At 41.4% G+C, this 14,885-nt stretch overlaps 2 protein-coding genes across 2 annotated transcripts; both read left to right on the forward strand.

Moving 5' to 3' along the window:
* Window positions 1–2,624: 2,624 nt before the first annotated feature.
* On the forward strand, window positions 2,625–3,950 carry LOC118941385 (erythroblast NAD(P)(+)--arginine ADP-ribosyltransferase-like). The gene is made up of 2 exons (XM_036953885.1): window positions 2,625–2,760; window positions 2,885–3,950. Exons 1-2 carry the CDS (start codon window positions 2,683–2,685, stop codon window positions 3,650–3,652), a joined length of 846 nt encoding a protein of 281 aa, XP_036809780.1. The 5' UTR covers window positions 2,625–2,682; the 3' UTR covers window positions 3,653–3,950.
* Window positions 3,951–11,570: 7,620 nt separating this feature from the next.
* LOC110516047 (erythroblast NAD(P)(+)--arginine ADP-ribosyltransferase-like) lies at window positions 11,571–13,974 on the forward strand. Its single transcript, XM_036953887.1, has 3 exons — window positions 11,571–12,179; window positions 12,368–12,459; window positions 12,670–13,974. The coding sequence occupies exons 2-3, from the start codon at window positions 12,382–12,384 to the stop codon at window positions 13,408–13,410; spliced, it is 819 nt and encodes a 272-aa protein (XP_036809782.1). The 5' UTR covers window positions 11,571–12,179; window positions 12,368–12,381; the 3' UTR covers window positions 13,411–13,974.
* Window positions 13,975–14,885: the final 911 nt, after the last annotated feature.

Below are 14,885 nucleotides of genomic sequence, written 5' to 3' on the forward strand. Positions count from 1 at the left end.
CTCGGTGAGTGGGGGGGTACTGTCATGTATTGTCATGTTGTGTGTTTCTGTCCTTTCCCTTCACCCTGTCTCCCTCTGCTGGTCGTTGTTAGGTTACCTTTTCTCCCCCTCTTTCCCCCAGCTGTGCCTTGTCTCCTCCTAACTACCCATTCACCCCGTTTCCCACCTGTTCCCTTTTTCCCTCTGATTAGGTCCCTATATCTCTCTCTGTTTTTGTTCCTGTCCTTGTCGGATTCTTGTTTGTTGTGTTTCATGCCTGAACCAGACTATCGTCATGTTTGCTGTAACCTTGTCCTGTCCTGTCGGAATCTGCCGGTCTATCTGAGCCTACCTATGTTTGGTTATTAAAGAAGCTCTGTTTAAGTTAATTCGCTTTTGGGTCCTCATTCACTCACCGTAACAGAGGAATGTCGGTGGGTGAATTCGGTCTTTCTCATGGCTACCCATGTAGTTCCATGGAAATATTATGTTTATTTGGAAAGCAATAAATATATATATATATTTTAAAGTTCTCATGATTTGTGTAAATGTAATATACTAACTATTACTCGTGTTAAAAATATGAAATGGTATTACATTTGGTGAAGAACCCATATGACTTGTTTAAACTCAAAGTTTAGGACTTGCCTCGGACTTGCCTGCCTTGACTTGGGACTTGAGTGCTAAGACTTGAGACTTACTTGTGACTTGTAAAACAATGACTTTGTCCCACCTCTGCTGGAACTACCAACTGGTGGGGGGAATATTTTCTTCCTTTGTGCAGCAACATCAAACAATGGGTTACAACAATTACAACAAATGACTAAATATTACAACATACTCTCCAACCTCCTGGACATTTTGTCTACAATAAGGGGGAAATCAGAAAGGACCATAAAGACTGGGTAGAGGGAGGGAGATAGGTAGGTAGGTAGGTAGGTAGGTAGGTAGGTAGGTAGGTAGGTAGGTAGGTAGGGAGGGAGGTAGGTAGGTAGGTAGGTAGGTAGGTAGGTAGGTAGGTAGGTAGGGATGTAGGTAGGTAGGTAGGTAAAGAAAGAAAGAGACAGAGAGACAGACAGAGAGACAGAGAGAGTGAGAAAAAGAAAGAGAAAGAGAGAGAAAGTCCCCCACTTTCAGCTGATTCTCATAGCAGGCGGTGCCCCGTCTCTGCCATCCTTGATTGGCTCTGAAGTTTATACTTGGGGCCTCAAGGTTTGCCTTATTGCGGTTTTCCTTATTCCCTGATAGTTGTTTCATTGATTTGTGGTATATTGGCTATTAGTATTCCAGGCCTGAATCAGTCCCTGATTAGAGGGGAAGGATGATGATGATGTTGAAGGGTCTTCGTGTACTGTTATGCATTCACACACACACGCATGCACACGCACACACCTTTTCTCAGTACCAGCAGTGGTGTTGCTGTTGTTAGTCATGTTCACACATAGACCAGTATGAGAAGTGTGAACAAACAATTCTCAGAAACCGTGTGGTGTTTCCTGCCTGTGTGTGCGTGCGTGTGCGTGAGTGTGTTAGAATGTGACCTCTACTGATCTGTGCAACCTCATATCCCTCTACAGATATGTCTGCTGCATTAGGTGACATCTATACAGTGGCTGGACTCCAGCATAAACAACATATTCATCAGCTATGTTCTCAAACACTAAGGCCACGTCCCAATAGTCTCAATCTGCTCCCTTCCTTCTCTTGTCTCCTTTCCTTGTCTGCGTTCCTTTGTAAACACCACATCACATGAATGTAATATGATGGAACTCTATCAACCTGCCAGGTCTCTCACATCTCAGTCATAACAAAGAAAAGGTAACAAACATAACCAGCAGTATTAGAATATTGGGATACTGTCTCAATCATACCCTGGACACTGGCATCAAACACACACTAATGTACCCAGAGGCCTTCAGGGCAGTGTTTCCCAAACTCGGTTGTCGGGACCCAAAGGAGTGCACTTTTTGGTTTTTGCAAGAGCACTACACAGCCGTTTCAAATGATCAAACCTTGATGATTAGTTGAATCAACTGTATAGAGCTAGGGGAAAAAACCCAAACGTGCACCCTTTGGGGTCCCATGGAGCGAGTTTGGTAAACCCTGCTTTAGTGTATTGACACGGTGCTTTCCTCACAGCAGCCAGAAGAGGGCAGTATTTAATTCAACCAGCTAAAGGAACGATTGACAGACAAGCTTAGTCTAGGCCAGGGGTAAGCAACCTTATTTCTTCAGTGCAGCAGGTACTGCAGGATTTTGTCCCAACCTGGCACCACACTGTACAGTATATGTGTGAGTATGTGAAGGGAAAGGTAATACCTAGTCAGTTGCACAACTGAATGCATTCAACCGAAATGTGTATTCCACATTTAAACCAACTATTCTGAATCAGAGATGTGCAGGGGGCTACCTTAATCGACGTTATCGGCACCCGGGGAGCTATGTGTGAACATGACTAACACCAGCAACACCACTGCTGATACTGAGAAAAAGTGTGTGTGTACTGTGGTAATGGGGTTGTGGTTTGAGGGGTACTTGTGCCTGTAGGTGTCTGTTCTCAGCAAGAGAAGAGGGACTGTGAAAATAAGCACCCCTGGTATAACAAGACCCCCTGAAAGTTGAACATTTGAATGCTGATTCTGTATCTTAAAAGACAATTCATCTCCATTACAAGTTGACATTGGACCAATACATTTTGACATCATGGCAAGACTCAAGATCCTAACCTTTACTGTGATGTTATTCGTCCCGGCTTGGACTTTGGGTGTGGACTCCAAGATGGTAAGACACTACACTATTTAGACTGTACTTGAGAAAGAAAGAAAATAAATCAACAACGAGAGAGAGAGACGGAATTTAAATTAATTTAATAAATTCTATTTTTTCCCCCCATATTGTCTGAAAGGTTCATCTTCGTCAGCCTGGTCTCAATTTCTCTGTACCCTTAGACATGGTCCCTAACTCTGTTGACGACAAGTACAAACACTGCACTGAAAAAATGTACAAGAAGGTGCAGGAGGAATATCTTCCAAATGAAAACTCCACTGAGGGGATCTTCAAACAAGCCTGGATGAAGGCAGAAGGATGTGCAACTATTGAGAAAGTGAAGAAACGATTCCAAAAGGACAAGTCCAAGTACAATCCTAAAGAACTTACACATGATCATATCAAGGCTATCTGTGCTTACTCAGCAGAGGTACCTGAGATATACCCAGTGTTCAACCAAGCAGTCCGGACCAGTAGAACAGAGTACACCACCTCCTTCCCCTTCCACTCCCTTCATTTCCTTCTGACTGACGCCATTCGCCTCCTGAAACTGAACCAAAAGTCCTGTCACACCACGTATCGAAGAACCAACATGGAGTTTGTTAGTAAAGTTAACAAAGTAATCAGATTTGGCTTTTTTGCCTCCAGCTCTCTCGACAAGGGAATTAGTACAAGATTTGGAGATAAGTCTTGCTTTGAGATAAAGACATGTTTTGGCGCTGACCTGAAGTCCTTCCCCAAACTGGGGAATCATGAAAAGGAGGTGTTGATTCCACCGTATGAAGTGTTCAGAGTTACTGCCGTGCTGAAGAAAGAGAATTATAAAAACCTTTGGTGCGATGTTGTGTACACACTAAAGAGTATCCCCAAGCCCCGGAGTAACCTGAATTGCAAACTGTTTAGGTAAAAAATGATTAACTGAGAAAATCTCTTGATCTTGAGTCATTGATTTAAATTATATCCAGGGACAAACATTCAGGCTGCTTATCCTCTTAAAGCCAAACAATGTGTTTTTACTGTCTAAAGATTTTAATGTAGTAAGTTAATTGGTTCATTGGTGAATGTTAAATACAAACCTCATCCTGACTACCAGAAATAGTGATTATTAAGATGTTTGTATTAACCTGTGTATCAGACTCCATAGGAGATTTTAAAGCACTTATATACCTTCTGCAGCTTGTGGCAAAATTAATAAAGAAAATCATTGAGCTTGACTACAGTATGTCTCGTCCTTTTAGTTATCACTTTCACTGTACTACATTTAGACTGTCTGAAGATACAACATTACATGGGCCACTGATTAAGATGTAATATAACATGACACACGTTGAATTGTCCAATAAAGGGATACTGGAAACTACCGACTGGTGGGGGGGATATTTACTGTACTGTCTTGCTTTACACCCCCCCAGACATTTTGTCTCCAATAAGATAGAAATCAGAAAGGACAATAAGAACTGGGTAGAGACCAACAGAGAAAGAAGTCTACAAGCGGTACCTGGTTTATTCTGTAATACACATACCTCAATGGACATATCTTCACAACGTGCCCTGCCCTGATTGGCCCACAGGCATGTCACCCATCACCAGCCGATTCTCATAGCAGGTGGTGCCCCGCCTCTGCTGTCCTTGATTGGCTCCAAATTGTATACTTGGGGCCTCAAGATTTGCCTTATTGCTGTTTTGCTTATTCCCTGATAGTTGATTAATTGATTGGTTGATATATCGACTGATCGATCAATCAATTGATTGATTAGTGGTATTTTGGTTATTGGTCCTTGAATAGAGGGGAAAGATTATGACGTTTAATGGTCTCTCAGTACTAATACGCAAGCACACACACAAACACGAACACACACACCTTTTCTCAGTATCAGCAGTGGTGTTGCTGTTAGTCATGTTCACACATAGCTCAGTATGAAAGAAGTATGAACAAACAATTCTCAGAAGCTGTATGGTGTGTCCTGCCTGTGTGGGGGTATATGTGTGTGTGTGTGTCTGTTTTTGTGTGATGGGTTCTCTATATAAGTGTAATTTCTCAGAAGCACTGAGGAGAGGCTGTGACTGCCTTGCAGACAGATGCAGCATCTTAAAGACGCCTGATGTTCATGCAAATGTATGTTCTATTCCATATGTGTCTCTGAGACAGGGTTTACATTGCTACCCACAGTGCAAACCTGTATAAAAGAGCACACAAACTGCAAGAGAAGAAGAGGAAAGTTTATTTGTATCCTTTTACACCAGAGGTGGACAACCCTCCTCCTGGAGAACTACTGTTTATATCCTTTTACATCATAGGTGGACAACCCTCCTCCTGGAGAACTACGGTTTTGTATCCTTTTACATCAGAGGTGGAACAACCCTCCTCCTGGAGAACTATGGTTTTGTATCCTTTTACATCAGAGCTGGACAACCCTCCTCCTGGAGAACTACGGTTTTGTATCCTTTTACATGAGAGGTGGAACAACCCTCCTCCTGGAGAACTACGGTGTTGTATCCTTTTACATCATAGGTGGAACAACCCTCCTCCTGGAGAACTACTGTTTATATCCTTTTACACCAGAGGTGAATAACCCTCCTCCTGGAGAACTACTGTTTATATCCTTTTACATCATAGGTGGAACAACCCTCCTCCTGGAGAACTACTGTTTATATCCTTTTACACCAGAGGTGAACAACCCTCCTCCTGGAGAACTACTGTTTATATCCTTTTACACCAGAGGTGAACAACCCTCCTCCTGGAGAACTACTGTTTATATCCTTTTACACCAGAGGTGAACAACCCTCCTCCTGGAGAACTACTGTTTATATCCTTTTACATCATAGGTGGAACAACCCTCCTCCTGGAGAACTACTGTTTTATATCCTTTTACATCATAGGTGGAACAACCCTCCTCCTGGAGAACTACTGTTTTATATCCTTTTACACCAGAGGTGGAACAACCCTCCTCCTGGAGAACTACTGTTTTATATCCTTTTACACCAGAGGTGGAACAACCCTCCTCCTGGAGAACTACTGTTTATATCCTTTTACACCAGAGGTGGAACAACCCTCCTCCTAGAGAACTACTGTTTTATATCCTTTTAAAACAGTAGTTCTGCTGGAGCGCATGCTACAGGTGGGTGCTGCTATGGTGACCAGCGAGCTGAGATAAGGGGGGACTTTACCTAGCAGGGTCTTGTAGATGACATGGAGCCAGTGGGTATATGGGGCTTTGGTGACAAAACGGATGGCACTGTGATAGACTGCATCCAGTCTGTTGAGTAGGGTATTGGAGGCTATTTTGTAAATGACATCGCTGAAGTCGAGGATTGGTAGGATGGTCAGTTTTACGAGGGTATGTTTGGCAGCATGAGTGAAGGATGCTTTGTTGCGAAATAGGAAGCCAATTCTAGATTTAACTTTGGATTGGAGATGTTTGATGTGGGTCTGGAAGGAGAGTTTACAGTCTAACCAGACACCTAGGTATTTGTAGTTGTCCACGTATTCTAAGTCAGAGCCATCCAGAGTAGTGATGTTGGACAGGCAGGCAGGTGCAGGCAGCGATCAGTTGACGAGCATGCATTTAGTTTTACTTGTATTTAAGAGCAATTGGAGGCCATGGAAGGAGAGTTGTATGGCATTGAAGCTTGCCTGGAGGGTTGTTAACACAGTGTCCAAAGAAGGGCCAGAAGTATACAGAATGGTGTCATCTGCGTAGAGGTGGATCAGTGACTCACCAGCAGCAAGAGCGACATCATTGATGTATACAGAGAAGAGAGTCGGTGCAAGAATTGAACCCTGTGGCACCCCCATAGAGACTGCCAGAGGTCCGGACAGCAGACCCTCCGATTTGACACATATGGCAAATAGGAACTGAATGGTTTTCAGAGACAGGGGGAGGGGTTGTGAGGAGCTGAAGGCTGGAACTAAAAGCAAACAAAAATCAACCATTGTAAAATATACTGTGTACATAAAATGTGTTTAGTGTATATACATGTATATAGACACCTCACAAGTCCTTAACTGGCAGCTTCATTAAATTAAAGTTGAATGAAAACACACAAATTAACACACAGGAACAGTACACCCTCTATATAATTAATATCATAGGCCTAATAGTACTGTAGAGCTCTTTTTAGTTGCACACTATATAGCTGGGTCACCCTGTCCTGCCCCTAGGGGTCCACGGCCCTGTAGCGCACCAACCCAACACACCCCACTCAGCTTTAGGATCTTAGTGAAACATTCATTGTTGGTTTGAGGTGTGTTGGGCCAAGTCCAGAGTGACAACAGTACAGCAGACCCCCAGGGCCAGGTCTGAGCAGCCCAGCCTATATAGATATCTCCCCTGACGTGGGCATGTTTTCAATACAGACTCCTTTAGGCGTACAGTATTCCATATAAAGCATCCAGACGTTATAAAAGTTTGATAATCACAGCACCAGGTTCAGGAGTAATGCTGCGAAAGGTACTTTCTTGTATACTGGAGCCTCAGAATGGAATGAGTTGCCTCTGCCCATAAAAACATCCCCCTCTCTGGGCAGCTTTAAAAATCAAATAAAAATATCTTTGATGTCCTCTGTGCCCATATGAATAATCCCCATGATGTAACTAGAATGATGAGATGTTCTTCCTCTCTGTTTGTGTTTTATTATTCACTGCCATACTGTTTTTAACTGTGTTTGATCTTGTCTCAAGAGGACCACAATGGAAATAAGTCCCAGACTTTATTGTGTGTTGCCTCAATGATTTTATTAATGTGCATGTATGGCTTTTAAGTTTATTGTGTGCTTGTTTTTTTAAATGGTCAAATTAATAAAAAAAATATATCTCTATTATAGAAAAAACACTATTTCCATTGCTCGTTAGTTCTATTCTCGTACTGTCTCTGCGTTGTGCATTTATCTTCGACATATCCTTACACCTGTCACCACCCGATCCTCCTAAAATGAGGCATGGCAAAGAATCACTTTGGAGTACATTTATACATTACATTATCCAGGAAAATAATGAATGGTTCAATCACTTCCCAGACACCAGACTGTAGCTTTAATGTTGTCATGTTCAATCACTTCCCAGACACCAGACTGTAGCTTTAATGTTGTCATGTTCAATCACTTCCCAGACACCAGACTGTAGCTTTAATGTTGTCATGTTCAATCACTTCCCAGACACCAGACTGTAGCTTTAATGTTGTCATGTTCAATCACTTCCCAGACACCAGACTGTAGCTTTAATGTTGTCATGTTCAATCACTTCCCAGACACCAGACTGTAGCTTTAATGTTGTCATGTTCAATCACTTCCCAGACACCAGACTGTAGCTTTAATGTTGTCATGTTCAATCACTTCCCAGACACCAGACTGTAGCTTTAATGTTGTCATGTTCAATCACTTCCCAGACACCAGACTGTAGCTTTAATGTTGTCATGTTCAATCACTTCCCAGACACCAGACTGTAGCTTTAATGTTGTCATGTTCAATCACTTCCCAGACACCAGACTGTAGCTTTAATGTTGTCATGTTCAATCACTTCCCAGACACCAGACTGTAGCTTTAATGTTGTCATGTTCAATCACTTCCCAGACACCAGACTGTAGCTTTAATGTTGTCATGTTCAATCACTTCCCAGACACCAGACTGTAGCTTTAATGTTGTCATGTTCAATCACTTCCCAGACACCAGACTGTAGCTTTAATGTTGTCATGTTCAATCATTTCCCAGACATCAGACTGTAGCTTTAATGTTGTCATGTTCAATCATTTCCCAGACACCAGACTGTAGCTTTAATGTTGTCATGTTCAATCATTTCCCAGACACCAGACTGTAGCTTTAATGTTGTCATGTTCAATCATTTCCCAGACACCAGACTGTAGCTTTAATGTTGTCATTGAGCTACCCGTCAATTCAAGATGAAACATTCACTGAATATACTGCAAAATGCACCTGAGCTCCACACACTGGTCTTCCCTGGCTGTCTGACCCTGCCTGGGAATCTTCCCACTCCTAAATGGTAGGCTTTAAAAATATTGCAAGAGAAAGTACAAGTCTCTCTAACTCTGCTCTCTTCAAACTACACCTAGCATATTGGCTGAAATAGTCCAGTAATACAACATAAGTGCCATGTGAGAATCTCTGATAATTTAACCCATTTCTTTAAACCGGTTATGGCTAGGCGATCCGCTAGCGGAACAACATCAGGTGAAATTGCAGAGCGCGAAATTCAAATTACAGAAATATAAATATTTAATATTCATGAAAATACAAGTGTCCTACATCAAAATGAAGCTACAAAAAGGTTTAGGGCGAAAGCACACCATGCGATTATCTGAGGTCGGCGCCCTGCATACAAAGGCATGAAATACATTTTTCAACCAGGCAGGTGCGCCACGAACGTCAGAAATAGCGATAAAATAAATGCCTTACCTTTGAATATCCTCTTCTGTTGGCACTCCAAAAGGTCCCAGCTACATCACAAATGGTCATTTTGTTCGATTAAACTCAGTTAAGCTGGCGCACTTCATTCAATAATCCACCGGTTTCCCTCCTTCAAAATGCATACAAAATGAATCCCAAATGTTACCAATAAACTTCTCCAAACAAGTCTAACACCGTTTATTATCCAACCTTAGGTACCCTAATACATAAATTAACGATAACAGTTAAGACGGAGAATCGTCATTGTCTTTACCGGAGATAAACAACAACAACATATATATATATATCATTAAGGTACGTACCTAATATTTCATCACATACATTCATATTTCATACATATGTATACACTGCTCAAAAAAATAAAGGGAACACTTAATCAACAAAATGTAACTCCAAGTCAATCACACTTCTGTGAAATCAAACTGTCCACTTAGGAAGCAACACTGATTGACAATAAATTTCACATGCTGTTGTGCAAATGGAATAGACAACAGGTGGAAATTATAGGCAATTAGCAAGACACCCCCAATAAAGGAGTGGTTCTGCAGTTGGTGACCACAGACCACTTCTCAGTTCCTATGCCTTCTGGCTGATTTTTTGGTCACATTTTCAGTTTTTGATTTGTTAAAAAAGTTTGAAATATCCAATAAATGTCGTTCCACTTCATGATTGTGTCCCACTTGTTGTTGATTCTTCACAAAAAAATACAGTTTTATATCTTTATGTTTGAAGCCTGAAATGTGCCAAAAGGTCTCAAAGTTCAAGGGGGCCGAATACTTTCGCAAGGCACTGTATATATATATACATACATACATACATACATACATATATATATATATATATATATATATATATATATATATGTATGTATGAAATATGAATGTATGTGATAAAATATTAGGTACGTACCTTAATGATTTATGTGATTACCTGATTGAGATATATTCCCTTGTCATTAGTGCACCTTAGGTTTTGGCTCCCCCTGTTGACCGTTTATCGTACTGTGGTAAGTGTGTCAGTGATGGGATAAAGGCAGGAAGGCAGGAAGGCAGGAAGTTGGGCCTTCAGGTGGGAGGTAGTCCTAGCTAGACGTGGGAGAGGTATAGTCTTTTGACCATACATACACACATGTGTGCAAAGCTGTCATCAAGGCAAAGGTTGGCTTCTTTGAAGAATCTCAAATATAAAATATATTTTGATTCGTTTAACACTTTTTTTGTTACTACATGTACATGGTTACGTGTTATTTCGTAGTGTTGATGTCTTCACCATTATTCGTCAATGTAGAAAAGAGTAAAAATAAAGAAAACCCCTTGAATGAGTAGGTGTACCCAAACTTTTGACTGGTACTGTATAGCTATATGTTTTTACAGGACAAATGTGAGGGTGCACGTGCCCCATGACGTTTCTGATGGTACGTTCTGTTTTGTTGTCATGTGCACTAGAATGTGTGTAAAAAAAAAACAATGAAGAAAAGCATTGAGTAATATTATATCTCCTGTCCTCTTTATCTACTATGTGTAAACCTGGTGTAAATCTACAGAAGATATACATTACATCTCCTGTCCTCTTTATCTACTATGTGTAAATCTGGTGTAAATCTACAGAAGATATATATTATATCTCCTGTCCTCTTTATCTACTATGTGTAAACCTGGTGTAAATCTACAGAAGATATACATTACATCTCCTGTCCTCTTTATCTACTATGTGTAAATCTGGTGTAAATCTACAGAAGATATATATTACATCTCATTAAAAAGCAACTCCACAGGTTCTCAGGTTGTTCTCTGATTGGTTTAAAATGGTAAGCAGCAGCAGTTGCACCCCTTAGCAACTAACGTCTCAAATAGGAAGCTAAAAGCTCTGTGGCTAATCTGATCAACACTGTCAGGGTTAGTAGTTTCCTGTGTCTGATGTCAGAGCTCAGTAATGCTCAATCTATCAACCACAACAAGGAGAGAACGGTCTCGTTCCAGGCCAACTATGTTGCTGTTGAGTTTGACGCTACGACAAATGAGCATCAGATCGCTATACCATATGATGTGGTTAACTGATATGTTAAACAGTAATCCAGGAGATGTGAGATCTGGCAGGCGACTTCAATGTAGTCAGCCTGGAACGTGGCCAACATCATGAGTGGTGTTGGAGGAGAGAGAGGGGGCGGGACTTGGTTATGAGAGAAGCTTTCAGTAGCCATCATGTTGACTGGCAGAGACAACAGAGACCATACGGTGGCAGTTAACTGTCATAACATCTACTGTCTATCCACAGGTTAACTGTCATAACATCTACTGTCTATCCACAGGTTAACTGTCATAACATCTACTGTCTATCCACAGGTTAACTGTCATAACATCTACTCTTTATCCACAGGTTAACTGTCATAACATATACTGTCTATCCACAGGTTAACTGTCATAACATCTACTGTCTATCCACAGGTTAACTGTCATAACATCTACTCTTTATCCACAGGTTAACTGTCATAACATATACTGTCTATCCACAGGTTACTTTGACACTATAACTGTTGTTTTGACACCACTATAATACAGAATATCTCTAAGAGATGGAAATCCTATGTGTTCCTGAGAAATGTATGGAACTCATCCAGTGATGTCATTATCAGTCACACAACCTGACAGTCTGTGACCATGACAACTGAGCACACATTGCGGTGTTCGACTTGGGGTCGAGAAGAGTGTGAGAAAGACAGAAAGGGGGAACGTTAACTCTTTCTCAGCAGCATCACTTTTAGTTGCAAATGGCCCTGTGGTGAACCAAGGTAGAGCTGTGTACATCCTCATGCATGTGTACGTGTGCAGACATGAAGATCTGTATGACATGGTGCACGTATTAGCTTGGTGCTTCAGTGTGGGAACAGGATTTGTGGTCATGTCTGTTGTAAAGTCAGATCTCTGACCAGGTATAAGTAGATCTTGGCAGACCGTCTGCAAAAACACGTCCTGAAGCTGAACAATACAAAACAACCTCTATCGTGCTCCAGTCTGGTAATTCCAGCTATCAGATACCGTAAACCTCATTGTAATCTCTGCATGATACGGCTTCATTAAATGGTGGCATTGCAGTAACTCCTATCAATTTTTAAATAGTTGATCATATCAAAGCTGTGTTGTATCATGTTGGGTACTGTTATGCTGATTGTTTTTGGCCTCCTGTACATGTTGTTTTACTACAGGTGCTGTTGAAGTCATGGGGAGAGACAACATCCTAACCTTTTCTGTGCTGTGTGTCTTCTCTGCTTGGACTCCGGGTGTGGATACAAAGACGGTAAGATACAACACTATTTTGAGTGCATTTGAATATGAGCGAGAGGGCGATTCTATTATCAAAATAAAAGGCAAAAGTTTAGTATGGACAAAGTTTGTGAAGACATTATGACTGATGGCGAGCCTTACATCTTGTCTCTCATTATCATTTTATTTGCATTTTCTTGTGTCATACCTGTTTGTCTATTTTTCTCTCTTCCTTTCACTAAAGGTCAGTCTCCCTCTGCATGATCCAAAATCCAACTTCCCCTTAGACATGGCTCCAGACTCTGTTGATGACTCCTACAAGGGCTGTGAGGAGAAGATGCTCAGGAAGGTGCATGACTATTACCTGAAAACGGAGAGACTAAAAAACAAAGATTTCAACCAGGCTTGGACCGATGCTGAGGCCCGTTACAAACCCAAACCGAAAAGAGCACTGTCTAAACTCTATTCCCTGGCAATCCAGGTGTATGTGACTGAATACTCCCAAATGTTCAAGTCATTCAACGAGGCCACTCGTACCCAAAAGAAGAGCTACAGCACAACATTCCAGTACCACTCCCTGCACTTCCTTCTGACCAATGCTTTACGAATCCTGAACAAGAAAAATAAGCGTTTTCAAACCTTCCGAGGAACCAACGTGTCTTTCCACGGAGTCCGAAATACTGAAATGCGATTCGGACAGTTCACGTCGAGCTCTTTAGACAAGAAAATCACTAAACACTTTGGAAATCGCTCCTGTTTTGAGATCACCACTTACCTTGGTGCCCCACTGGGGGAGTACGCATCTCAGATGGCTCATGAGAAGGAGGTGCTGATTCCTCCCTACGAGGTGTTCAGAATTACAGAGGTGCTGAAGAGAACAGACAAGAAAGACCTCTGGTGTGACGTCGTCTACAAACTGCAGAGTACTAAGAAAGGAAAAAGTGACCTGAAATGCCAGATGGTTGGACCACTCCAAGGAGAGTAAAATCAAAACAGCAACACAGCTGTTCCGCTTTCAGTTAAATATGAAATGCAGTTTTTAGTGCAACACCTGGCTTCCCCATCCACCATCGCTCCTCCCACAAATACAGAAAATACAGAAAACATTAGCGTAGCTTTTCCTACTTTCAGATTGTCAGATCTGTCCTGTTGTAAATGTTTCCCACATTGTTTGCTTAGATTGTTAACCTTTCTTCTGCCAGTGAATTGGCATTTGTTGTCATGTGCACTGCAGCTTTTGCTAAAAACCTATAATGAAAAGCATTGAGCAATATTACATCTCCTGTCCAATTTATCCACTACCTACACATCCATTATAAAGAGATGAATTTCATCTCACTTGAAGACAATGTGTTTGTTCTCAGGTTATAATTACAATGGGCTACAAAGATACTCCGATTTAAATAAAGAAATAGCCAAAGATAACCTGAAGCTTCAATCATCCCATCTGAGTGAGATTGTTGATAATGTGGTCGTTCTTCACCCATTATTCAACGTACAGTAGTTGTACAAAGTAATGACACCGAGTCATGGCTTTGAAATTAATTGTAGGGAGTGAGGGGGGGTGGGGTGGGGTGGGGGGGAGAACAGTAGCAGGGTTGGTAGTTTCCTGTGTCTGTGAGGTCAGAGTGAGATGGGAGGGAGAACAGTAGCAGGGTTAGTAGTGTCCTGTGTCTGTGAGGTCAGAGCTTAATACCACTCAATCTATCAACAACAACGAGGAGAGAATGGTCTCATTCCAGACCAATTATATTGAAAACAGGCTGCAGCCATTAACTAATGGCTGCTGGCCAAGTCATCGACTGCGTAATCGGGAATCAGTTTCCTATATTATAAGATGTGGTTAACTGATACGTTAAACACCTATCCAGGCATTGTGAGATTTTTCCTGTAATCTAAAGCCATAGTCATTGCTCTTAATTCTATGTAAAAAAATAATCATAACTTGATCGATAGCCTGAAATGGCTTCTTGGTAGAAAGTTACAGTATGAGGTTTTTAACATTTAACTAGGCAAGTCAGTTAAGAACAAATTCTTATTTACGATGACAGCCTACATCGGCCAAACCCGGACAGTGCTGGGCCAATTGTGCGCCGCCCGGTTGTGATACAGCTTGGATTCGAACCAGGGTGTCTGTAGTGACGCCTCTAGCACTAATATGCAGTGCCTTAGACCGCTGCGCCACTCAGGAGTCCTACCTATCTGGGCTAGCTAAAGCCAACTTCTTAAATTGTCATTGGTAGTTTTACAGAGAGAAAAAACTAATATATACAGTGCCTTCGCGAAGTATTCAGACCATTGACTTCTTCCTCATGTTGTTACGATACAGCCTTATTCAAAAAAATGTTTTAAATCCTCATCAATCTACACACAATGCTCCATAATGACAAAGAGAAAACAGGTTTTTAGAAATGTTTGCAAATGTATTACAAGTAAAAAAACTGAAATACCTTATTTACA

Source organism: Oncorhynchus mykiss, chromosome 19 (genome assembly GCF_013265735.2).
Source record: "Oncorhynchus mykiss isolate Arlee chromosome 19, USDA_OmykA_1.1, whole genome shotgun sequence".
NCBI classification, from domain to species: domain Eukaryota; kingdom Metazoa; phylum Chordata; class Actinopteri; order Salmoniformes; family Salmonidae; genus Oncorhynchus; species Oncorhynchus mykiss.